Source organism: Hemiscyllium ocellatum, chromosome 3 (assembly GCF_020745735.1).
Source record: "Hemiscyllium ocellatum isolate sHemOce1 chromosome 3, sHemOce1.pat.X.cur, whole genome shotgun sequence".
NCBI classification, from domain to species: domain Eukaryota; kingdom Metazoa; phylum Chordata; class Chondrichthyes; order Orectolobiformes; family Hemiscylliidae; genus Hemiscyllium; species Hemiscyllium ocellatum.
Genome location: NC_083403.1, coordinates 46,826,790 through 46,854,723, shown reverse-complemented (window position 1 = coordinate 46,854,723; position 27,934 = coordinate 46,826,790). Strand labels below are relative to the sequence as shown.

At 39.1% G+C, this 27,934-nt stretch overlaps 1 protein-coding gene across 14 annotated transcripts in view; it reads left to right on the top strand.

Moving 5' to 3' along the window:
- The window catches only part of eya4 (EYA transcriptional coactivator and phosphatase 4), a 545,404-nt gene that overhangs the window by 444,827 nt on the left and 72,643 nt on the right, over positions 1–27,934 (top strand). For all 14 annotated transcript variants that reach the window (XM_060849772.1, XM_060849764.1, XM_060849776.1 and 11 more), the window contains one exon: positions 9,960–10,043. In XM_060849772.1, the coding sequence (XP_060705755.1) occupies positions 9,960–10,043 (84 nt within the window). The remainder of the gene's footprint in view (positions 1–9,959; positions 10,044–27,934) is intronic.

Here is a 27,934-nt window from a genome sequence, read left to right as displayed (position 1 = left end):
CATGAACCACAGGGGAAATCCAGGCAAAAGCTGGGGAACCAAGAAAATCTAGTTACCCAATTCTGGAATTCTTTCATTGACAGGCTTTGTAAACATAAGGAATGCTCCTTCCATTTCATTTGCTAGATGCTGCAGCATCCAGGCAGAGTGATTGTACTTACACTCTAGCACTATTGATCCTGCACACGAACTGTTGTATAATGAAATTTTTACATTTGTAGGTTTTGTTGTGGCTTCGCAAAACATATGGGTACATTACTTTTCATAATTAGCAGGGCTGTTGTCCCTGCATTAATCTTGGCCGATAATAGTTTGCAGTTTGTGACGGACAGAGAAGTTGATTCTTTTGCAAATATTTCAGACGTAGATGTCTTCCACGACATTGACTGTGAAGCATGTTCACCACTTTTTGTCCCACCATTTACAGTGTCAGATTCTGGTCCCGTCATGTATGCATTTCTGATGGGATACCAGATGGCCCTTATTGTAGCTGGAAGATACTCCTTTTGCGAGGTTTATATGGGTCAGTGCACAGCTCTTTGTAACTGCATCAGCTTTTTGCTCGAGTGCATTGCCTCTGCTAATGGCCTTCTCTGCCACATGCCTTGCAAACTTGATTGAAACCTGAGCTTTTCCTTGGAAGGCTACACCTTCCACATGTCTTGCTACGTTTTGGTGTTCTAATGATTGTGTCAGTCATCAGCTTTGTATTCAAAGCTTATGAGCTTGTTGATCTGCGAGGATCACTTTGTCTTTACATCCATGCTTCTGTAGTTCTTTGACACTATATGTTTTTAGTTCGTTCTGCAAATCTTTCTGGAAAACATCCATGGCGGTGGATGAAATCAGTAATGCAACAATTGTCTTTGCTAGCTCCCTATTTTAAAATTTACAGAATGAGCCTTTTCACTGTATCTGCTCAAGAAATGGTCCATGGATATTGTAGACTTCTGTGTGGGATGGCAGGATTAACGTATGAAGAATTAGGAAAGACTGGATCAACTGGGCTTGTAACTGGAATTTAAAAGAATGCGATGGTGGATGGGGGGTGGGGGGGAGGTGGGTGTTGGGGGGGGGAGGGTTCTCACAGAAACGTGTAAAATCCTGATTTGACCAGATAGGCTAGATAATGCTTGACAAGTCCAGAACTAGGAGTCACAGTCTGAGAATAAAGTGTAAGCTATTCAGGACTGAGATGATGAAGAATTTCTTCACTCAGACAGTTGTGAACTTGTGGGACCTCTCTACCACAGGAAGCTCTTGGGGGCAGTTTGTTTGATTTATTCAAGAGGGAGTTGGACATGGCCAATTACGGCTAAAGGGATAAAGAGGTGTGGAGAGAAAGCGGGAGTGAGATACTGAAATTGCATCATCAGCCATGATCATATTGAATGGTAGTGCAGGCTCCACTCCTGAAACTATTTTCTATCTTTGTGTCTAAATTACATGAATTCAAGTGTATGTGAACAGAGTTTAATCTGACACTTCTGGAGGTCATTTGGCTCTCCTGCTATTAATCCTGATATGCTAAACCTATGCAAACCTTCATTGTCAATTGCTAATCTATCCTAATGCCTTGTTTTTCTGCATTGGATACATCTGAATCTAGAAACCATAACACATTTTAAATTCTGCTAAGAGAACTGCTGTGTATCAGTTTAAACCAGGGAATTTTGTTGGCATTCTTACAATATGACTTTGACCTTTCCTTGCTTGCTATCAATCCGACAGACATCATCACTAGTCTTCTTTCTCAAATGAATTAAACTGGTCTCTTCATAAGGACTTGTCTGTTTACCAGCAAGCTGTGATTTCAGCAGTTCCTGGCACTGGGTAGATAACAAAGATAGCCAGGGCTGTCACAGACACTTTAGCATGATTGAAGCCTGTCTTCTACCTGTACAATAACTTGTTCATTTTCTGTTCAAGCACAGAAACTCCAATCAGAATGATGTTTTCCAAAACTGCTCACAATCCCTTTTTGATGGTAAAGGTTGAATAATCATTTGCTCATCAGGAATTGATTAGCTCCTTGAGTTAGTTTATTGAAAAAAGAAAGACATTTTATAATTTATGAAGTAGTGCTTCAGCAAAGCATTTCATTCTGTCCAATTTGCAGACCCACAGCAGATTCACTGCCAGGCAGAGTCACAGCATTGAGTACATAATCCTTCAAGACAAGTTCTCTTAAAGGCATGGCACATATTTACAACAACTATTACAAAGGGACTGACAGCAGAGCTAGGTTTTGAATAGTAACACTATTGGGGAAGTATCTGCATTGGTGGAGCAGGAGATATTATCTACAGCAGTAGGGAATGAATTGAGAAATGAAACACAAACAGAAATTGCCAGAAAAGCTCATCAGGTCTGGCAGCATCTGTGGAAAGAAATCAGAGTTAATGTTTCAGATCGAGTGACCTTTCCTCAGAACTTGGGAAATGAGATATGAGATACGCTACAGAAGGTGGATTTGTAGCAGTGGTAGCTGATATACCACAAAGATGGAATCCAAATGGAGGAGGAAATGGATTTGGCTGCAGTGTCTACTGTTATGGGTGGGAAAGGGTAATCAAGGGATGGAGGGATAGATTTACAGAAGTTCAAATGAGCGAAGCAAATCCAATGCAGGCCTTAAGCAAAGATTGTATTTTGTTCAAAACTCTTCTTTTAATTATCTAAAACCATAAATCTACAGCATGAAACATAAAAGAACAGGCCACATTGTGCATCATAATTCTACCCAGTCACATCACTTTAAACTTAGACTGTCAGGTAAGGTTAGACTTTCAGACCCAAGTCAAGAATGCAAAGTCGGGATCAGTTGTATTTCTGACAACACAGATTTTTAAGCTGAATTAATGGCAGGGATGGGATCATCATCCACTTAATGACAGTAGGTGGGCTCTCAGGGTTGGCAAGGTAGGGTGCAGGGAGTTGCTGATTCATGATGGATAGAGATGCCACTTCAAAATGAAGATACACTGAGGAGAAAAGGTCCAGTCTTCTTTCTTATTAGCTGCTGGGACAGCCACAGATTGAAATGTAGCTCCCCCTCCCCTTTCCCAACATTCACCCGCCAAGTTTAACTGGCCATAATTCAGGTCCCAGCTAAAGGTAATACTGGACAAGTCAATCCCAGAATGAAACCGGGTTTGATCGATCTTATGTTTATCTTATTTGTTTAGTTAATAAATGTGGCGGTTAGTCACTGAGACATATTTATCCAAAAGAAGTTTTTTTAAAGCTATTTAAATATTAAAGGCAATTGTATTGACCTTAAAACCCACATGCAAAAAAGATCTCAATCCGTTCTCTACACTATCCGTAAAGAGACAATATTTTGTCCAGCGGAGTCGGAGTCATACAGCATGGAGACAGACACGTCGGTCCAACCAGTCCATGCCGAATAGAATCCCAAATCAAACTAGCTCCACCTGCCTGCTCCTGGCCCATATCCCTCAAACCCTTCCTATTCATGTCCTTGTCCAAATGTCTTTTAAATGTTGTAATTGTACCCACAACCATCACGTCCTCAAGAATTTCATTCCACATGCAAATTACTCTTTGTATGACAAATTTGCCCCCAATGTCTTTTTTAAATCTCTCTCCTCTCACCTTAAAAACCTGCCCCCTAGTCTTGAAATCTCACATCCTCAGGAAGAGATAACTACCATTAACTCTATCTATACCCTTCATTATTTGGACAGGATAAAGTGCTGTCTAAGTGCACTTACTGTTATTACTATTTTATTACAATCCAAAACATGCAGGAGCTGTTGATACTTGCCTATTTTAAGAGTTGCTTACATTGAAGTCATTGTCACAAAGAGTAGAGGTGAGTTGTACTGATGCTTTCAAAGGGAATGGTGCCATTTTCAGGAAGTAAAGTGAACAAAGCAACAAATCGATTATATGTATCAGGCTGATGATTTTGCAAAATAATGAAAGAATGACACACTAGTCATGGGGAGGGGATTTAGTCCCAAAGGTGAATAAGGTGCAAATGAAAATTTGCTTCACAAATTGCCTCAGAAGTAAAAGAGGGGGAGCAGGAGGAGATTCAACATGTAGGTAGTGGATTAAACCAGTCTAGGGTTTACAGTAAAAGGCCATTTGGAAGTTTCTAATCAACCTTCAGGCATTAAGGAACAGTGTATCTCCCTGGAGATGGCTGCCTAGCAGCAGACTGGTGGCCTGTGCTGGAGCTATAGCTGCAGGCTGCCTCATAGAATGTGACCTTACCACCACTACCACCAGTACAAAGACTGGCCTGGTCAACTCACGTGGTATTTTAAGAATTTAAGGAGCTGACCCTTCCAGGTTGGAGTGCCTTTTCTGTAACTTACCTGTAACAACACAGTGATATTGTTGTTATTGCTCCTCCAACTTGAAAGCCCATCTGCCATCCTTAATTGGGTGGCCAACTATCTTCTGATTTGTAGATGCTGGTGTTGGACTGGGGTGTACAAAGTTAAAAATCACACAACACTAGGTGTTGCTCATGGACAACCACCCGATGAAGGAGCAGCACTCCAAAAGCTAGCGCTTCCAAATAAACCGATTGGACTTTAACCTGGTATTATGTGATTTCCAACTATCTTCTGGCTGCCAATTATCCAATTCGGGAAAGATCACAGATGCAAAACTGTTTCCAGACAGCATAGGAATCTGACCCCATTTTGAGCCTAACAGCTGACTTGAAACCCACAGGGAAAATTCTTTCTTTACTATGACAATAAAATTATGCCCGAAACATCGTATCTCTTGTTCCTTGGATGCTGCCTGACCTGCTGCGCTTTTCCAGCAACACATTTTCAGCTCTGATCTCCAGCATCTGCAGACCTCACTTTCTCCTCCAATAAAATATCAATCACCATTTCAGCATAACGATGCCTTTTTGAACTAATTTTCAGTTGGGTAAATGTCATGATGTTTTGCACTGTGTGTTGTAATTAACATATGGGCCAATTCATTTCTGTGTAAAAAGTATTAGGCAAATCTATGCCAGCACTAAACTAACATGCACTTACTTCCAATTGTTTCTATGTGTAAAAGGGAATTAAGTGTTGACTTCAAAACAAGAACTGGTGCAATAATAAAGGTTGATTTTTTTTTCATTTTACTTAACACATCATTAAGCTAACCAGATGGTACAGCCTAATTGGAACTGCATTAATTTATTTTGCTCTGTGCTTTTTTCTGACTATTTTCAGACTGCCTTATTTCTTTGTTTTAACTTATCCATTCAATTTCACCCCTCAAATTTAATGTTACTTGTTTTCCAAGTGAAGATTCTTCGATTGGTATTCAACAGTTTGAAGGTGACTCCCATTCCCTCCATCTTTCCCGCCAAAAAATGGATCAGCTAAGGATGCTTGGTTTTTCCCACTCGTGTTCATGGGGAATTTACAAGCAATGATGCATGCAGAAAAAAGTGCTATTTCTCCAAACCTTTAGTTTCCCCTTCAAAGTCAACGTGAACAAAAAATGAACTGCCTTAATATTTGTTGAACAGACTTTATCTGAATAGGGAAGCCTTTTTTTTCTGTTGCTACCATTCAGAGTACCTGGTGGCACTGCTTCACATGCGTTTAAACACATGATTTGTTACCACAATGTCACTTCATTAGAAACAAAATTATGCATGTTTTTCAATGTGCCACTGGAATCTTATCCAACCTAGACCATAATTCCTGACAACATTCAAGGTTTCAGAGTCTAGGTAGTTATCTGTGATGTCATGGAAATCAGTGCAGTGCCTCATTGATGTCCTTTTTTGTCACCCATATAACTAACAGAAAAATTAGATAGTTGAGTAGAGATTGCTACACCTATTTTTCTAATCAGCCTGCTCAGAGATGTTCTTATGTACCTCTGGAGTAGGTGGGACTTGGACCCAGGCCTCTCAGTCCAGGAGAAGGGACTCTACCTCTTCAGTTCGGCTAACTGATCAATTTGCCAGGCCTCATCTCCACTCTTTAAGCGTTCAATGCTTGGTACTTGGGATCAAATTGGAGTAATCTTCAGAAAGTGACTGCCATTGTCATGCATGATATGTTAACATCAACCCAGTTATTGGAGTTTACTTGAGGGTTACAGCCGACAGCAATCTCATGCAGAGTCGAAAAGTGTGGCGCTGGAAAAGTACAGCAGGTCAGGCAGCATCTGAGGAGTGGAAGAGTCAACATTTTAGGCAATCTTTTGCAGCTAACACTAGAACCAGAACATTTTTTTCTGTGAACTCCTTCTTGCTAACATTTCCAATTCTTACATGACATTATTTTTATATCCGAACAGAATTACCTACTTAACAAACATTCATTTCCTTTAATCAGTCAGTATTTGTCATTGGCAGTCCAACTCGATTGCTGCCTAAGCAGTTAGTGGGTGTGGGGACTTAGTGGTGATATTGGTGGTCTGGTAATCTGGAAACTCTGTGGACACGAATACAGGTCTCACTACAGCAACTGGTGGAATTTAAATTCACTTGATGAATCTGCAATTGAAAGCCAATCTCAGTAATTGTGACTATTATCAATTACTGTAAACACACATCTGGTTTATTAGGGAAGGAAACCTGATGTGCAGCGATGTGGTTGAAATAACCCAGCAAGTACAAGGGAAATTAAGAGTAGGTATGAAATGCTGGCCTCGCAGAGGCATTCATATCCCATTACTTTTTTTTTAAATTAATGGCAACCAACTATTGAACCGTATTTTCCAGTGACGCCCCAGTCATACTGAACAGGCCATATCTGGTTTAGACAAACTAAGATAAAAAGAATGGTACTAATGCAAAATCCACCAAAGAGTGGAAGAATATGGCCAAAATACCATTGCTAGATTCTTTATTGGAAAAAATTGTTTAGAAGAAATGCCATGAATTCTCATTAATGTTTTGGGTAATATAAAAGGACAAATTAAGACAAGGAAGTGAGGCTGAATAAAGATTCAAATTTACAATGCAATTATATGCATTTAACAATGCAACTGTAAAGCAGTGATAGTTTTCATGAACACATCAAAGCTCTCAATGACTTCCTGGGTTGAGTTATCAGATCTCACTGATACCAGGAATGCAGGCTGATGTGACCTAAAGATTTACAAGGCCGGTCAGTGAGCCAGCTTCCCGACCTCATTTCCCGACCAATTACGTGATTTTAAGGACTGCTTCACAAAATTTTAAAGTGATGATCCGGCTTCTACGGTGACTTCATTAAAATGGCTGCAAAATGGCTGCCCTTACTCAGTGTCTCATTGGCAGAAGTCACATGACTGCAGCAAACCTGGAGGCACACTGCTCAGTAGGGCATTTTATCCAAACAGACCAGGATGGCTGCCTGGTCCCATAAGGCAAAAAGGCACTTGAGATTACGAGGAGCATTGCTAAAGGTAGAGGCACATTGAAATTTGTCAGACAACCTCCAGTTTTCCAAAAGTATTGGGGGGGGGAGGAATTTTGTGGATGTGGGGGCTGGTGCAGATCAGCCTTAAAATGTTAGGTACAAGAAGCAGAACAGAGTTCCAATGATCTAAACAGGTCTCTAGGTCCATCTGGTCTGTTTGGGCAGAGGTTCAGCAATAGACATCCCTGAGAAGGGGTTCTCCCCTACATTTCCTCCTCAACCTCCTCCGACCACCAACAAAGCAGCTAACTTGTTGCTTTTTGTATTTTTTTCAAATTAAAATTTGAAAATGTTTCTGATAGGGCATCTTCTTATTGAGTAAAAAATGAGGTCTGCAGATGCTGGAGATCACAGCTGAAAATGTGTTGCTGGTCAAAGCACAGCAGGCCAGGCAGCATCTCAGGAATAGAGAATTCAACGTTTCGAGCATAAGCCCTTCATCAGGAATGAGAGAGAGTAGCCTTACCTCTTATCTTAGCCTGCTTGGCTACTCTCTCTCATTCCTGATGAAGGGCTTATGCTCGAAACGTCGAATTCTCTATTCCTGAGATGCTGCCTGGCCTGCTGTGCTTTGACCAGCAACACATCTTCTTATTGAATCAGCCTCACAGGTATTTACCTTGTACTGAAGCCAGTGCATTTCTCAAGCCTCTGATAACCTTCTGGTTTCAAGAGCCTGCCTACCTACCATCCTCAGTTGGACAGGGAATCTGCACGCATGCTAATTAAGGGCTCAACCCTTGTTAAACATTGACTTTAACCAGTTTCCCACCTGAGGTAGGTTCAGAACCTGGGAAGCAATCCCACCTTCTGGGAACTTCTGTGGATAGTGGAGAGCCCCTATCTTTGAGTAAGGAAATCCAGCTTCAATTCCCACCAGTTAGAACACACCTCTTGAGCAGATTGATCAGAAATGACAAAAACAATCCTGGTTCCTCTTCCATGTCCATGGGACAACTCAGCCTCAGTGAGATCTCCATTGGTGGGGCATTTTAATCAGCTTTGAAGACTTTTTTTCATTCATTCTGTCATGGTTTGATTTTGATTTGATTTATTATTGTCACATGTACCAAGATATAGTGAAAAGTATTGTTTCATGTGCGATACAGGCAAATCATATCTTGCATAAATACATCGGTGTAGTAGAACAGAATGTAGAATATGTGTTACAGACAGACTGAAAATTGAGACTGAAAAGAGTAGAATGATGAGCTTAGATGGAAAGAGACAATCTGCTGGGGACAGATCGCAACAAATCACTACGCTCAGGTGCTGTCTTGGACCCCAAATGGTGTAGAACAGCTCAGCTTCAATCATTGGTTAGGGGAGCAGAATGTTCACTGACTTAAAATTATAAATTACCAGCAACTGAAAGAGGAACAGTACTCAGCAAGCTGATCAGGAGCAATACCTGGAAAACAACCTGTTAAATTCTCTGAAAACCTTGGAAGGGAAGCCAGTGTGTATTTAATCAGAAAAGAGGATAGAAAGAATAGCACAAGTGGCAGGGTTGGATGGAAAAGGATGATATCTGCTTTTGATCACACAAAGAATGGCCCTACTTTTTTTCACCTTGAAAATGTTTGAAAACTTACAGTGGCTTCTTAACAGTGAAAGTTAAGATACTGAGGCGACGTGCAGGGACTAGAGTGAGCATCAACATGAATCATTAAAAGCTTCATGCATTGATACAACATTTCCAGATAGTAAAGTGGAAGGTTGGGTTTCATTTCCATAGATGTAAAATGCATAATGGAGGAAGTGATGCTTCAGTTTGGAGCAATTGACAGGCCCTACCGAGAGTGCTGCCGACAGTTTTAGGTACTGGATTTCACGAGGAGCAAGAGATTAGTATTTGAAGGTTGCATTGTAGGTTTACTAGAATTATAGCAGAGTTCAATGAATTAAATTATGAGGACAACTTGCATAAATTTGAATCATACTCCTTTGCTTTTGGAAGGTTTTGCTGCAGTTGAATTTAATTAACAGGCGGAGAAGGATGAATGACTTTCAATGATCAAATCCAACACCACAGTTCAAGTGATCCCCAGTCAAAATGAGATGATAAGGAACACTAACTGCGAAGATATCCTGTCCCTCCTACTTTTTTTTCTTTGGTACTCCCATTAGAAATGATTAAAATGCTCAATAACCATTTATCAGGTCACCTGACTAAAGCAGACCTTCAAGATCTTAAAATATGCATGTGTCTGCTAAAACACACATCAGGAGAATGCTGTGGTGGGAGAAATAGATCTACACATTATGGTCATATAAGGACAGTAATTGGAACATATTTATATTCACTCTATATTTTAACTTCAATTGGTTTGTAATTTTACAGAAATGTAAAATGTTCTCTCATTCTTCAGGAAATATTTTTAAAAATATATTCAGTAATAAATTCCGCAAAGGGAGTCAAACATGAAGAATTCAAGAGCAGAAAGCAAACAAATTCTAAACCATCTGCAATAAAAATAAATGGTTTTGTGACACTAATTCACAACAAGCATGATTTCACTGATTTTTTCTTAATCTCAATATTCACAGCGAGTATTTGTCTGGGATCTTGATGAGACAATCATCATCTTTCATTCTCTGCTCACAGGATCGTATGCACAAAAGTATGGTAAGGTAAGAAATTAAGCCAACCATGCAATTTGTTTTGATTTCTTTGTGAACAAAAGGTGTATTATTTATGAGAAATTACTGCCTTTAGCCTGTGTTTCTTGATTAGGAGATTTATTTTGCACCTAGATTCCTAGTGAGTACGTTTGTCAATTATTGTGTACATTTGGAAACTGAGATTAAAGTTTCCAGCTAAGCTATATGACTTCAATGTTTCTTCCAGCAGATGGATGCTATTTCTGTCTCAGAGTACTAAGAAACTAATGGTAGATCTTAGTGTGAGCATATGCTAAATTTTAAAAAACAACTTTCGAGCAGTCTCCATAATACAACTTGAATAAAATGTAGCTAATTTAGAATGTTTTCAAGTATTAAATTGTAAATGGACCTGATTCTGTTTATGAACTTATCATTGAAAGTAGTTTTTTTTCCAAAGATGTTCTGCTGAATAAGAGGAACAAATTACAGCGTTTTAAAATTACACAGCAATTCAATTTCTATTGGTCTAGTCATACATGCTTTATTTTACAAATATGTGCAAAATAAATTGTAGCTGTAGGTGAATGACAGTAATATTTTACTGTGGCCTCTTTGACAGATTGCCCTCTTGTTTTTATTGCCTTTGTGTACTTTTTAAAAAAGTAGTTTCTCTTTGTTCTTTTAAACTTTAGGTTTATGACATATTGTGAAATGGTCAATCTCCATTCCTCAATATTAAAAACACATACTAGGATTAAATGTCAAGGGAAAATTTACAATGGCATAGATCTTTGAAATTATTTGATATTGTTGGATTAAATATCAGTTATGACAGTGATTATATTCAGAAGGGAAGGCATTTTACTTGACAAATACATGTTCACGATGATTGTGTGTCTGACTTTCAATGGATTATCGTTGAATTCTTTCAGTTAGGCAAGTGGGAGATAGAAGATTCAGCCATCACTCAAAATTTAGTCTATTTTTGTAATATTTCTCATGAACTGAAAGCAAAATACTATACCAGCAACATCTACCATTATGGGAAACTAATCAAAGTCTACCCTTGAATTTTGTGGTAAGTAGTTTGTCACATCAGAAAGGACTAGAAGATTAATGCTAGCTAGCTTGTAAAATCTGTTCAGAGGTGAATTCGGGTCAAGTTCCCTATGATCTTGGATTTTTCCAAGAGTGGGTCAGTGACCCACATCGTATTAAAATAATACAGTGCAAACTAGTAAGTGAAGACTAATTGAGTGAGTTACTACATTGCAAAGCTTTCCTGTTGTGTTTGCTATATTATATAACCTATTCCTGTCTCAAATTTTAATTTTTGCATTCGGTCCACTTGGCTTTCTTTTCTGTTTAAAGAAACAAATGCAACTGCTATCTGAGTGCAATGTAAAGTATCGCAAACCATTACAATCCCAGATATTTATTTTATCCAAATCTGAAGCTATTGAATTTTACATACAACTGACCTAGAATTTTAAAGAAAGCAGATTTTTGGTTGCAAAACTGGTTATTTATCAGGTACAAAAGTCTTTATTAAACAACTATTTCCTCTACCGTACTCTTAAAATCTTTAATCACCAATTAATTTTGTAAAACTGACAGAAATAATAGTGTTTGCTTGCAACATTGTTGGCTTTCAAGCCAAATCAATCAGGCTGTTCATTCAAAGGAGTTGCACAGGCTGTCTGACTGACAAATATCATGTCATATTGGCATGCAATCTGATTCTTCTAATAATCACAATTAAAGCATAACGTATTTAACAAAAAACAGACATTTAAGAAATGCACAACATGCTCATCTGCACCTGAAGGAGAGAACAATGGATGAAAGTTTCGATTTGGAATCTCTGCCAACTCTGACAAATTCCACTCAGAAAGGGTATCTATCTGTCTCCTTTTGGATATTTCATGAATCTTTTTTTAATTTGATTTTTAAAAAAATTATATTTAGAACATTATCCAATTAAATTGATCACTGAATCAAAGTACAGGTTACTTTAATATTCAAAAGTTATAAGGAAGCTGAAAATGAACAGTCCAATGCAATAAAATGAGGGAATTCACCAACTTGTCAATATGTTCTACTGGGAATTGACATCTGATGAAGGGCTTACGCCCGAAATGTCAATTCCCCTGCTCCTCGGATGCTGCCTGACCCGCTGTGCTTTTCCAGCACCACACTCTCGATTTTGACCTTTGATGCCCAAGATGTTTACTCTTCAGTGGAATGAAACTTCTGTAGTCCCACGCCTGTGCCCGTCACATTTACCAAGTCTGCAGGCAGATATGTTTGGTGGTTCTCGATGTTATTTTCCACTGCATTAGAGAAACTTTCTCAAGGCAGAGAGGGAAGGAAAATGCTAATATAGGTGAACAGTGTAGCATTTCTGGTAACCCTTGCGGAAGCCAAAGACCTTTATTTTTACTAAACTGTTTAAATAGTGATTAACTGATCTTGTTGGTGGAGGACTGTTTCATGTGTTCAAGCACACTCTCTCCAAAACTTCTGTGATTTCTTTAAATCAGTTTTTGAAAAAAATGTCCTTTAAATTACTTCATGGCACACAGAAACTATGATGTTCTTCAACCTAATCAGTTTTGCAATTCACTTGGGGAAAACCGATTAGTTGGGTTGGGATTCTAAATGATCTTGTGGCTATAGTATTGAAGTTACTGATAGATGAGAAACACATAACCAGTATTTGAACTTTGTGCTATCAAGCTTTTGCTGACAAGACCATATTTTCTTTTAATTTACTTTGTTTGAATTTTTAGATAAATGGATGTAATAATGTTTCTGTTTAAGCCTTATTGTGAAATTCCTATTTCTTAAAAGAACTTTTGAATTAATTTTATTTTGTCTGGCAAGTTCATGTTTAAACACCCGTTCTCCTAAAAAATGATCCAAACTATGCCACTGGGATCTGCTGGGAACAATTTAGACTAGTCTTTGCCAATGACTTAAGTTATACTGCAGGAAGTGTGAAACAAAGCCATATCAATCTACGACTTGTCCAAATCTGTTCTTTACACTTCACATGCTAATGATAGTTGCAGTTTGAGCTGATCCACAACTGAAACCATTCCGTACTCAAATTGTGTCCGATAACTAGCCTTTGTTCTAAACCGATTCAAAAAAAGTCATCTGTGATTTCTCTTGCTTGCTTGCATTTTGGTACAAACGTATTTGTAAAAATGTATTCACTGCCTCAGAGGAAGTGACAGTATACACATCTCAATTTGGCTACATATGTGATATTGCTAGATCTTTTAAATATTTTTGACGGCTTAGTGAGATGCTGTTTAAAAAAACTGCCAAGTTTTAGATATCCTTGATAATGCAAGGACACTTGGGAAGAAACAAACTTTCCTTAAGTTTAAGTTGATGTTAATGTGCAACTAACAAAGGTAGTGTTGCATTCAGCATTTCTGAAATACAGCACAATCACTGGCAAACTCTGTTCGACTGTGAGCAATACTAAATGTCCAAGGTACCATGGCACAACAAGAGTAGGATCATAGAATGGCACAGTTGTTCCACTGTGTCCATGACAATTCTCTGCAAGTAACTGAGCCCGTCTCATCCCAAAGTTGTTTCCCCTTATCTCTGCAAGCAATATCTCCTCAGGTGCATATGCAATTCCTTTCTGAAAGTCACAATCGAATCTACCTCCCTCGAACAGTGCATTCCAGTTCCTAACCACATACTGCATATGAATACTTTTCTTCATATTGCTGCTGCAAGTTCTTTTGCAGACTATGGCATTTGTGTTCTCAGGTTCTACTGTATCTAGATCCCTCTTGATTTTGAACAGCTCCATAATATATTTTCTCAACGCGGCTTTTCCAGGAAAAGCACCAAGTCTATATACATAACTGTCAAGTCTCATCTTGGTAATTTCCCATATGTCTTTTCTGCACCCTTTCTAAACCCTTTCCTAATGTGCTGTGTTCAGAATTTGATACAATACTGCAGTTAAAGCTGAACCAGTATTTATGGTTAATCAGAATGGCTTTGCTTTGTCTTCTATAGTGTTGTTTATATAGCCCAGGATCCTGATGCCTTTTAACCACTCCTTAACCTGCCTTGTCACCTGCAACAATTTATGCACAGGCACCCCAAGTCTCTCTCTTCCTGAAACTGTTGTACGGTTGAAGCTTTTAGTTTATGTTGCCTCTCCTCATTCTTCTTACCAAAATATCCAAACTCACATTTCTGTGCATTAAATTTAATCTGCCACGTGCCTGATTGTTCCATCAGCCTGTCTGCTCTCTCAAAATCAGTATCTTCTGCTGAGAATTCTCTTCACAGTTCACAATACTTCCAAATTTTGTTCAGTCTATAAATTTTGAAGTTGTGCATTGTCCACTCAATTCTAGGTCATTATGTGTGTCCATACATACTGTGGGCTTAGTATCAGCCCCTAGGAAATCCCACTGTACATCTGTCTCCAATCTGAGAACTAAGCAACCACGTTCTGTTATCTGTCACTTAGCCAATTCTGTATTCATGCTTTCCCTTTTATTTCATAGACTGCTGTTTTGCTGGCAAATCTGTTATGTGGCCTTTTATCAAATGCCTTTTTGAAGCCCAAATCACGACATCAAATGTGTTATCATCATCATCATCAGTGATCTATGTTACGCCTTCAAAAACTCAATCAAACTATCCCAATTTTCTTTTAATAGATCTATGCAGGCCTTTCTTACTTAATGCACACTTGTCCAAGTGATTGTTAATTTTATCCCAGATTAAGGTCTTATAAATGAATATTTTTAATCAAATTGTTCAGGCATGTTACGATGTACACCCTGATCTGATGGGCTGAGGAGTGGCAGATAAAGTTTAATTTAGATAAGTATGAGGTGCTGCATTTTGGAAAGGCAAATCAGAGCAGGACTTATCCACTTAACAGTAGGGCCCTGGCGAGTTTTGCCAGGCAAAGAGATCTTGGGGTGCAGGTTTATAGCTCCTTGAAAGTGTAGTCATAGGTAGACAAGGTAGTGAAGAAGGTGTTTGGTACATTTGCCTTTATTGGTCACCACATTGAGTTCAGGAGTTGGGAGATCATGTTGTGGCTTTGCAAGACATTGGTTAGGCCACTTTTAGAATATTCCATTCAAATCTGATCTCCCTGCTATAAGAAAGATGTTGTTAAACTTGAAAGGATTCAGAAAAGATACACAAGGATGTTGTCAGGGCTGGAGGGTTTGTGCTACAGGATAAAGTGGAATAGGCTTGGGCTGTTTTCCAGAGACTGAGGGGGTGACCTTATAAAGGTTTATAAAACTACAAGGGGCATGGATAGGATGAACACCCTATCCATTGTCCTATAGTCTTTTTTCCCCGGTTTGGGGAAATCTAAAGCTAGAGGGCATAGGTTTAAAGTGAGAAGGGAAAGATATAAAAGGGACCTGAGGGGCAACCTTTTCATGCAGAGGGTAGTGCATGTATGAAATGAGCTGGCAGAGGAAGTGGTGGAGGCTGGTACGATTGCAGCATTTAAAAGGCATCTGGATCGGAATATGAATAGGAATTGTTTAGAAGGATATGGGCCAAATGCTGACAAATGGGATTAGATTAGGTTGGGATATCTGGTCAGCATGGAAGAGTTGGACCGAAAGATCTGTTTCCACGCTGTACAACTGTATGATTCTGTGACCTCTGGAACAGGTGGCACTTGAATCTGAGCCTTCAGGGTCAAAGTTAGGGACTCTCCCAGAGTTATTGAACAAGAGGATAACTTTTCCAATGGGCCAGTTCTGCAGCAATGCCTCTTTATTGAAGGAGGATTGGAAGATTACAGCCAATGCCTCTGCACATTCCACCCTTACTTGGCCTGGCATCCTTGAATGCAGAGCAACTGGTGACTTATCAAAGTCAAGTCCAGTCTAATATTTCTTTATAAATTGTTAAATTGCAATTAATTCAAAAATTGTACGGAGTTCAATTTTTGTGAACTTTTCACAAACCGGACGGAATTGTTAAACACTGATTATTTCAACATCCAGTGCTACCCCGCATCCTCTTTTGCACATCAGCAAATCAGTCTATGCAAACGTCATGTTCAAGTGGAAGTTTCTGATTAAAATAACATCAGATTAATTTAAAAATAATTTGGATAAATATAATTGTTGTCATTTAAAATCAATATTAAAACCCCAACATAGAAACTTTGGCACACAACTATCAGTGATTACATAAACATAGTAATTTTGCGAACATTTAGAAAATTGTCCAATTCTTAACATTTTTTGATGTATTTAAATTGAGAAAAAGAACATGTAACTGTAAAGTAACATAGTAAATTTATTCAGATAAAACTCTTGGTTACAAGCAAGCCAATACTGACCGGTGTTAAATTTTCTGTACAGTTGTGAATCACATTATTAAAATGTTTTTTGTTTCAATCAAAATAGTCAACAAAATGACAAAATCAAGTAACAAAATGATTGCCAAGCCATTCTGAGCGGCAATCTATATTAATTAGAATTTTTTTTTATGTTAGAGATTCTTTGTTGCCTAGTACTCTTGGCTGATGCTAGCCAGCTATTTAATCCCCTGTATTAATGAAAATGGCCCAGAAACTCTCGGATCAGTTCACAGGAGTATGCTTAGTTGGGTCACCCATAGGTTGGGCAGGTACCAATACCTGTGTGTGCAACTCTACTGCGAACATAGGAGTAAACATTGTGGCAGATTGCTATTTGAGGAAGGTACTAGCAGTTTCAGTTCCTCAAAGTAGGCTTCCCCGTGATCAATTTGTTAAAAGGATAGCTGATTTAAGCATCCAAATGCTGCTTTCCTAAAATCCACAGTTGGCCTCACTTTCCATCTTTGGCTGACCATTCACCACATTGTCCTGATTATTGAGAAGTCAAAAGCCCTGAATGATTTTTATTGATTCACCCCTGGTAAGTAAGTATGTCTGACTCATCCCTAAGAGTGTTGAGAAGATGGTTTTGAACTGACTACTTGAATCCCTACGGTCACTGTGATGTAAGGATATCCACAGTGTTGTTACAAATGGTGTAGAAGGATTTTGACCCACTAACAGTAAAGGAATGGCAATACTGCTCCAAGTCAGGATGGCATGTGAACTTACAGAGGAACTTGCAGATTGTGGTATTGACTTGAGTCTGGTGCCCTTCTCCAGGCTTAGAGGTTCTGAGTTTGAAGGATGCTATCAAATGAGCTTTGCTGAGATATTGCAGTGCAGCCTGTCAGAATATCCATTGTGGAAATCCCTCAATTCAAACCTGGCCCACACTGTCAACTGGGGCTATATATGGGTGACCTGTAACTGTGCCAGTCCACTTCTCTGTCCAAATTCAGAGCTGACTGTCTCCTCGATAGAGGTTATGTCTGGACTGGTCTTCGAATGACTCCATCCTATTTTTTATTTCATGCTGCCTGATCCTGCAGCCAAATCAAACAGAAACATGCTATTTGAATGCATTCATCTCCGGTATATCTGCACAAGCTAACAGCTTGCAGTCTAAAGATGTGCAAGGTAGCTGGATTGGCATACTAAATTACCCATCGTGTTAGGGATGTGTAGGTTAGATGCATTATCCATAGGAAATGTAGGGTTACAGGGATGGGGTTGGGGGATAGGTCTGGGTGGGATGCTGTTCAAAGGGGTGGTGTGGACTTGCTGGGTCGAATGGTCTGTTTCCACACTGGAGTGATTCTATATGATTTATGTAACAGCTTTAAAGATAAGAGCATTTCAGCACTTTTGATAAATATCTGTTTCATGAGCTTCTTATTAATTAAATAAAGTTCAAAGTTTTCTCTTGTGATCTGTCCAGCATGTTCAGACTCTGAGTGTTGGAAACCGTGTGATTTTTATTGTGATAGATTACTAAAGCTGATGTTTACATTAAATGCAAGCAATTGCAAAGAAAGACAGCTGTCGCTCATATTCAGTGTATCTTTTCTAGTCTCTAATGGTTTATCTGAGTGTATGGAATTAAAAGCCAGCCTTAACATTGGAGACAGATGGAGGAAAGATCAGTCTTCTTCCTGTGATTGTTGTACTATACAGAAAAATGGGGACTGCTGGAGTTTGTGATGAGATTTAAAAAGTAATGAATACTAATTAATAAGCCCATAATAAAATGAGAAATGCTTAAATTAATTGAAGTCAGAAGCACTTTCTAATTTTATTTTCAAGTTGTTCCCCAATCTGAACAGTTTGGGGCAATTCACCTTGAGTTTAAATTACCAAATCCCTCACCCTTAAGAAACTCGGGGAGATATTTTCCAGACCTACATGGGAAAAGTGGATGTGGGAAGTTAACTGGGCAGTTTTCCAACTGTGGGTTTGATGACTAAGTTCTTGGAATCTTTCAGGTGGATCTGCCTTCCCAACAGGAAGCCCCTCTTTTGCCTTGATTTATATGTCATGAATACTCAATGAGATTCCAATCTTATTACAATCAAGGTACAACCTTGTTAGACAAAAACAAGAAACCAAACATGACTATGTGAAGCATGTACCTGGCCTCTTCCTCCAAGCTACAGTGAGAATAATCCTCTTCAGTAACTTGGCTTTTTCATAACTAAGGCCTTTCTTTGTCCAAATGCTCAAAGTGTAAGGGGTGCAGCCTGTCCAAATAAACTAGTTTGAGCTAAGTCTCAGTTATATATGGTCTTGCTTGTTGTAATGTTGTAAGAGGTGAAGCCTCACCAGGCTGACAAGCCTGACACACTGGCTGATGTCAGCAAACCTGACCAGGGTAGGCCAGTGAGGCTGAACTGAAAAGAGGTCTCAACTCAAAAGGCCATCTTTTATTGTCGTTTGTCCTTTCCAAATAAGTCTTTGGTGAAAAGCTATCAGATGTTCATGTTCTAGTTATGATGAAAAGCCAAAGATGGTGCTTTGTGAGCTGCCAAGTGTTGTTCTTCCTTTGATGATGCAAATGTGAACCACAGCAGCTGTGTGGGAGGCAGGACCACTGGGATACAGGCAGTGACATTGGTCATTGCATTGAAAGTGAGAGATGTTGATTGCAAATGAAGCATCTGTTGGAGATGCTTAATATCAAACCATATGTGGCAGTGGTAAAATTACAATGCTAACTCATGCTCGTGGGAACATGAGGCATGGAGTGATGCATACCCTGGCAGTGAGAAGCAGATCATTCATCCTCTTGCAGCACTGTAGCTATATTCTCTTCAGCCACCCAAAGGCTATGATATCTGCAGTGACCTCTGTCCAACCTATCTTTCATCAGTCAGGATGGTCTCCTGTAGCCATTCACAGGGAAAGCCATCCCCAGAAAAAAAAGCTCCCTTTTCTCCTGAGCAGCCTTCAGGAGAACTTCCTAAGGTGTCACCACTGTGAAAGAATGGTGTTGCTTTTTTTTAATTTGGTCTCTGAAATCTTCAGGGGTGAGTGATGTTCCCCCACTGAAAGAAGTAAAATGCTGTTGATTGCTTTTTTAATAGGATGCCCAGATATTGGAGTCTGGAAGGTCCCAGTGGGATTCAGAACACCCTACCTATAAAATCTGCCAGTTTATCTATGTATGCACTTATAATGAGTTGAGAGAACATGATTGTATGGAGAAAAAAACACCCTTCCTGTTTGCAGAATTTCCTTCCACTTTTAGAACCACTTCCAGAGTTAGTCTATAAGGAAGAAAATTCCTCACTATAGATCAGGTGTGATGAGCAAACTCCTCGTCCTTTTGCAGAATAATAATTATCTGTGTATGATTGAAATAATTACTAGCCAATCCAGAATTCCAGATTCTTTCTGTAGCAAGTAATTTTCAACAATATATCATAAAGTTAGAATTGAGCAATAATCTGACCACTTGGCCACAGTAGGAACTGTTATGTATATTGTATAAGGAAGTTTGAAATGTTGAGGAGGTGCCTTGAATGCCACTTAATATGGTGATATTTGTATGGATTTACAGGGAGACAGCTTTGGATTGTTTGGGTCTTCCTCATTGAATCTTTAACAGTGTTCATTGTATCAGTATAACTTGTACATAGTTACTATCAGGCAATAAACTGCATTTCTTTAAGAGCCCCTTCTCCTTAGACTACCAAAAGACCATAAGAATTAGGCCATTCAACCCATCAGGTCTGCTCCACCATTCAATCATGGCTGACATATTTCACAACCCCATTCTCCTGTCTTCTCCCCATAACCCTTGATCCCCTTACTAATCAAGAACCTATCTATCTCTATCTTAATTACACTCAGTGACTTGGCCTCCGCAGCCTCCTGCAGTAGTGAGTTCCTTCTGACTGAAGACATTCCACCTCATCTCAGTTCTAAAGGGCTGTCCCTTTACTCTGAGGTTGTGCCCTTGGGTCCCAGGCTCTCCTACTGGCGGAAGCATCTTCTCCATGTCCACACTATCCATGTCTCTCAGTATTCTGTAAGTTTCAATCAGATCCCCTGTTATCCTCCTAAATTCCATTGAGTATGCACCCAGAGTCCTCAACTGCTTCTCATCTGACAAGCCGCTCATCACCAGGATCATTTTTTTTTACCTGCAATGTCAGCACATTCTTCCTTAGATTCAGGGCCCAAAACCTTTCACAAAATTCCAAATGTTGTCTGTACAGCCTCAGCAGTACATCTCTGTCCCTGTATTCTAGCCCTTTTGAAATGAATGCTAACATTGCATTTGCCTTCCTAACCGCCAACTGAACCTGAATGTTAACATTACAAGAATTTGAACCAGGACTCCCGTCTCCCTTTGTGCTGAAGATTTCTGCAGCCTTTCCCTGTTTACTAAGTAGTCTACGCATCTGATCTTCCCATAAAATTATGTAATCTCGTATGTTCTCCCAATGTATTCCCTCTGCCACATTGCCTAGCCTGTCCAATTCCTTATCACTACTTCCTTATCACTACTTTTTCCTCCAGCTATCTTTCTGTCATCTGTCATTCTGTCATCAGTCCTTCATTCAGATTGTTAATATACAACATGGACAATTGTGGTTCCAACACCAACCCCTGGAGAACTCCGTGCTGAAAAAGACCCCTTTAGCCCTTCTTTCTGCCTTCTGCCAGTCAAAGGCCTTCTGGAAATCCAAATAGATTATGTCTACCTGACCTCCTTTGCCGAACTCGATTGTTGCCTCCTCCAAGTATTCTATTATATGGTTTCCTGTATCACACTAGACCAAGTAGGCCCTGTAGATCCCGACTCTGAAAGAGAATAGAAGAGAAAGATTAGGTGGATTGGCCATGCTAAGTTGCCTTGTAGTGTCCAGGTTTGTGCAGGCTAGATGGAATAGCCATGGTAAATGTGAGGATATGGGAAAGTGTTTGGAGGGTTAGTACAAACTCAATGGGCGAAACAGCCTCTCGCCACACTGTAGGGAGTCTATGATCAAGACAACTTTAACCTTATCTGACAATTGAAAACAGGCAGGATTACGAGCAGCAAAGTCAACAGATATTTCCCAATCCTATGGATCCAATTATGAATCCTCCCCAGTAGCTTTGATGGTCTGACCTGTGTCTTTACCAATAGCACTTCACACTAGCAGCAGAACCTCATAAAATACCCAGCGTTACCTCAATTTAACCAGTTGATCTAACGCAGGGTGACAAACTGTGACATCTAGGGTCCGGATATCTTCCTTGCTGACATTTATGAGAAAGTGGCAAGCAAAAGAAAGCTCTCGGTGAACATTATCAAACATTATCAATCCTTTCTGTGCAGCTGTAACTAATAAAAGGCCATCAATGTCATGTGTTGATTCCATGAAATAAGACTCCAGGGGAACTGTCTCTCACATGACCTTTTAACTGAAATTATCCAGCAAGAAAAACATCTCCAAAAAATTACTCATATTAGCATTAAGGTGAGAAGCTGAATAAATGCATTTTAACAGCTGTTTTCATGGAAGTGTAAACTTATTACTATTTATTGAGGTGGCATATTTTTGCTTGTAACTCTCTGCATTCTATAAAGTACAAGACAGTTCTTTACTTGGCAATATTTCAAACCATCTGTATCATTCCGATTTGTCAACAGATGGCCAAGGAACACAGCATAATAATTAATCCCAAAACAGGAAGGGCAGCATTTTAAACATCTACCCTTTTTGTAACTTGTCTTTTTGTTGAATAAATGTGAAAGCTGGTAGTATTATAATCATCATCATTCCTGATGAAGGCCCTATGCCCGAAGTATCCACTCTCCTGCTCCTAGGATGCTGCCTGACAAGCTGTGCTTTTCCATCACCACACTCTTCGACTCTGACCTTCAGTATCTGCAGTCCTCACCTTCTCCTAGCATTAGAATCACAGGCAGGGTTGTAACAACAGAAGGGTATATTAAAGAGAAAATAGACATTATTGAGGGAGAAGTACGAGCAGTATCACAGATATTTTGATGACTTCCTTCAAACCTGATGTTAGTGTTTATGATGACTTCTGAACACTCAATTGTGTTAGTCCAAAATACCCATATACCAACAAGACTTATTGGCAGATTCTACTTGAAGTTGCATATTTGAATGACAATACTTGTGTGTTTAGGAAAATGTCCATTGTTTTCCACTGCTTGCATTTTAATTGGCAAAGATTATATTTGGAGCTTTTCCAAACATGGCACATTAAATCCCCATCAGAAAATAGCTGCTATACAGTATTGCATTTCCACTAGTTCAGTTCTAACTCTTTGCCTTTTCATGTAACCTTTAGTTTATAAATTACATTTTCTTCATCTTGCTACATAGCAGTTGTTTGATATTCTTGGCTGAAAATTACTCCTTCAATATCAGGATCATTCTTGGTCCAGTTTATTGCATAGTTTGTTTCTTTACTTTTATTTTTCTTTCATATCTTGTAATATGTTTCCTGCTTCCATCTAGTTAATTTTAGTAGCGTTTTAATTGTTCTTTATATCTAAAAGCTATTATTCTCTCATTACTCTACTTTTTATTTATTTTTGTAAAGCTGCCCAGTTGTTATTCTTTTATTATTTGCTTTGTTAACATTTCCCTCAATCCAAACTCATGCTTGGGCTTATTACCTTTCAATTTACTGTTTTTCCTCTTTTTTCAATGCGGTGGCCTTTCCCACTATTACGTTCTTGTTGTGTTTAGCTCTGAAGTGCTTCTACAGGGGTATTATCATTAACACCATAGCCAGAAGTGTTATACAGTTATTATCCACCTCTTTAACAAGAGTATTGGCAATGCAAGCACCAGTATATTATAACATTGAATAAACACTAGGCATCACTAAGGCTTTTCTAAAACACTGGGGTCTTTCTTTTCAGAAACATAGGAACTACAATCAGGAGCAGGCCATTCAGCTTCTCAAGCCTACTCCTGTATTCAGTATGTTCATGGCTGATCCTCTTTCTCATCATATTTCCATGTTCTCTCCATACTCTTTAGCTAAAAATAATCAATATCTTTCTTAAATATACTCAGTCTCTGCAGAGTTTGACCAATCTGTGAGTGAAGAAATGTTTCCTTATCTCAGTCCTAAGTGGCCTACCCATGAATGAAGGCTTTGTCATTAATGGTGGAATAGAACATATAGGTGCTGCATAGTAAAAACAGTCCAAACAGAACACGTGGGCTCCAAAATATGATTGGAGGAAATTGCCAAAAAGGACATGGGGAAAGTTAGAAATGAGGACAATGAATTTGAAATGCACACATCAAAAAACAAGATGCCATTGAAGGTCAGAAAGGACAGAAGTGTAAATTAATAAAATTTCTGTACAAGATAGGATGTACGGAAGTTAGAATTGTGTAGAGTAAAACTCAGGAAAAAGACAGAGAAAGCATGAAAAATGGTAAAAACTGGGAGATAAATTTCTATAGCAGTGGAAACGAAACAGAGGTAGCTTCTCACAATTTTATAATGTGAAGCAGGTTATTGTGGTGCTAAGTGGAATATGTAGATGGCTTTTACGAATGACAGGATTACCCACTGCCCTAAGTTAAATCAGTCAGCACTTCACTGATATGAGATTTTATTTCTCAGCAGCAATACTACCACTGCATGGCCTTAATTGGATCAAAGTGGGACTTCAGCCCTCAGGAATAGGAAATCTCACCTAAAGAGCTGCCAATCAATCTGATTGGTCACAAGCTGTGTCGTCCCAGCAGTACCCAAAGACAATAGTGCCATCCTGAAAAAGAAGTGAATATAAATATCTGACTTCAGCTACATCTGGAGATTTAGGGCAGGCATGGCTGGGACACTCCAGCGATTGAGAAGGACGGCTAAAGACCCCTGGTAGAGGAGAACCCCCGAAAGGAGGAAATCTTCCTTCCCCACCAGTAGCCCATGCTGCAGTGAAAACTGCAGGTAGTTCAACCTCGTTTCCCCGAAGACTGAAAAATAGTAAAAATAAATCTGGAGTGTGGCCCAGATGTACTAGTTAACTAGCCAGAGCCTCTGGGCAAGTGGCCTGCCTGATGCCTCACCGAACACCTGATATATAGGGCACCTTGGGTAAGCGAGAAGGCAGCCAGCTCGCCATCCACTTTCAGTGCCCTTCCACCTTAAATAGGACCACAAGGAACATAAACGTCATTACCTTTATTTTTACTTAGGGTGATGCAGGGCAATGTGATTTTGAACAAATCAGATCCAGGTTATAGTTTCTGTGGGTAAATTCTAGCCACTGCCTATGAAATTGATAAAATAAATGGAGTAATGATTTGTCATTTGTGTACTCTATATACAAGATGTCCTTAAAATCCACCACTTTAAAAAAAGTTCTTGCAACTTCCAAAATAAGAAAGCCATGGCAGAGTAATAGTAATATCACTGATGTTAACTGAGCTTCTTATTGTTAATGATAATTATACTCCGTGAAATGGAAATGTGCAATATATCAGTATCTCTCCGAGCATGTAAGCAAAAACTGCTATTTAATTCAATTGAAGACACTTAAAGTTAACTGTGAATATTATACAGTCACTGTGTGGAACCAGTCACCTAGAGACGTCAATAGCATTGGGGCTAGATTATAAAATTTCTGTGAGGAATCAAACATGTGAAGCTTTGGTTTTCTAAATGCTAAGTTGGACAAAGTCCTGGAACCTACACAACTCACTGCCCTAGGTGTTGTAGTCAGCAGTAAAATGACAGTGCACATCACTGACCTTGAAGTAAACTGCCCACAAAGATCTAGTCATCACTTCATTGAAGTTACTTTCATTCTATATGTTTATAAACAATCCCTGCCGTTCAACAGTGATAAAGTTAAAATCACACAACACCAGGTTATAGTCCAACAGGTTTAACCACCTGATGAAGGAGCAGCGCTCCAAAAGCTAGTGTGCTTCCAATTAAATCTGTTGGATTATAATCTGGTGTTGTGTGATTTTTAACTTTGTACACCCCAGTCTAAGAGAAAGTGAGGACTGCAGATGCTGGAGATCAGAGCTGAAAATGTGTTGCTGGAAAAGTGCAATAAATCAGGCAGCATCCAAAGAGCAGGAGAATGGACGTTTCGGGCATGAGCCCTTCTTCAGGAATTGATTCCTGAAGAAGGGCTCATGCCCGAAATGTCGATTCTCCTGCTCCTTGGATGCTGCCTGACCTGCTGCGCTTTTCCAGCAACACATTTTCACACCCCAGTCTAACACCAGCATCTCCAAATCATTCAACAATGATGCCATTAAACAGGCCAAAGAATTGTCATAGACAGGAATAGAGCAAATAAAAAGTAGATTTTAAGTTTATGCTTTGTAATTTTACAAGACTTTCAATAAAGTTTAGGGCATTCAAGAAGAGTATAAGAGGATCAGGCACTTTAAGCCTGTTCCATCGTTCAGCAAGACCATGGCCCATCTGCACAGGCTTCCAGTCCTTTTCTGTGCCAGCTCAGCATTGCCATTAACTCCCTGATATTTCAAAAATCTATTTGTCTCCTCTTTAAATACTTGCAGTGATCCAGCCTCCATAACTCTCTGGGGTAGATAACTCCAGACATTCACCACCCTCTGGCAGATGAAATCTGTTCTACCTCACTTTCAAATGAGTATCCTCTTATTCTGTAATTATGTCCCATAGTTTGAGATTCCCTCACTCATGAAAACATTTTCTCAATCTCAATCCTGTCAAACCCTCTCAGAATCTTGTATGTTTCAATAAGATTGCTCCTCAATCTTCTAAGCGCTAATGAATGAAGGTCTAACCTGTTTAGACATTCTTTAGAAATCAGTCTGTTTATCCCAGGACTCAAACTAGTGAATTTCCTTTGAACAGCCTCCAATATCACTATCTTTTCTTAAACATCCTTTTCTTAAACATCCTTTTCTTAAACATCTTTTCTTAAATATCCTTTCGTAAACATGAGGACCAAAACTGTACACAGTACTTCAGCTGCAATCTCACTCACACTTTGTACGATTGTAATCAGATTTCCCTATCTTTAAACCCCAACCTCCTCATAATAAAGGCCTAAATTCCATTTGCCATCTGCACCCACATGCCAACTTGTTTTGTTTAATGCACAAGAACATCCAGATCCCTCTGTGCTGCACATTTTGGAGGCTGTTTCCATTTAAGTAAAAGTCTGTCTTTTGATTCTTCCAACCAAAATGCATGACCTCACATTTTGCTGAATTAAACTTTGTCTCCCGAGTACTTTTCCCTCACTCACTCAGCACACCTACATCCAAATGTCTTTGTGTCATTGGCACAACATGCCCTCCCACCTATTTTTGTGTCATAGAATTAAGGAAGAAGATGAAGTGTCATGAAAAAACCTTAAACATAATGATTTCCATCAAGAAAGCAAGTTGTTATTATGACACATGGAACCTGCAAAGCTTAAGTGACTGGCAAAAATGTGATAGCTGGAAAATAATGTGGAAAAATGTGAAGTTGTCCATTTTGGTAAGAAAAATAGAAAAGCAGAATGTTACTTAAATTGAGTGAAACTGCAGAACTTTGTGAGAAGGAAGATTCTGAACATCCTAATACAAAAATCACAAAACAAATGTTAATATGCAGGTACAAGGAGTAATTAGAAAGGCACATGGAATGTTGCAAGAGGGTTGGAGTAAAAATGTGAGGAAGTCTTGTTACAACCATATGGGGCATTGGTGAGACTATATCTGGAGACAAACATACATACTTTTAGAAGCAGTGGAGAGAAGAATGAGTGTTTCAAACTCAAGTTGGATTGTTAAGGATTCGCAATGAATCACTTCCTCTTCCTGATGGTCATGGATGTTTAAACTGAGCAAATGCAACTGGATACGCCATGGTCAATGTTATTTGATGATGATATTGAACTATGTAGTGGGAATGATGAGAAGATGACTGAGTATCTGGAAAATGGGAGAAAATTCTGGAAGAAAGGAATACGAAGATCAGTCAAACAAAAACCCAAAGCATGGACTGTCAGTTTGAGCCAAAGAAAGAGGATCAGAATGAAGGGGTGCAAAGACTATGAGTAAATGCCTTAGGAAAGTGAGTAATTTTAAACAACCAAGGTCAGAAGATGAGGTTTGGAAATGAAAACTAAGCAACTGATCAAAGTGAAGTGAGGTGTTAAGTAATGGAAATTTTTTAATAAAACAGAACAGTTGTGAGACTAACCTTGTTTTAAAATGTAGAAAGTTAAGCCATATAAAGAAGAGAGGAAGGATGACTAGAAACTGATGAGATGTTAATGCAGAGATGGATGTATGGAGCAAAGAGAAAGGGCAAGGCCAGGAAACAGTACATCAGGGGATCAGTGAAAATTGTGAAGGAGCAAAGAATATGTGATTGAAATGTTATTATTATCTGCTGCAGCGAAAGAATGGGAATGTGTTGAAGCATGTAGTAGAGATGGGATTGTCAGAAAGCAAAAGAGCAAGATGTAATACCAGATGGAAAGATACAGTGTTGAGAGACTTAAACACAGTGGGAATAGAAAAAACATAGGTGA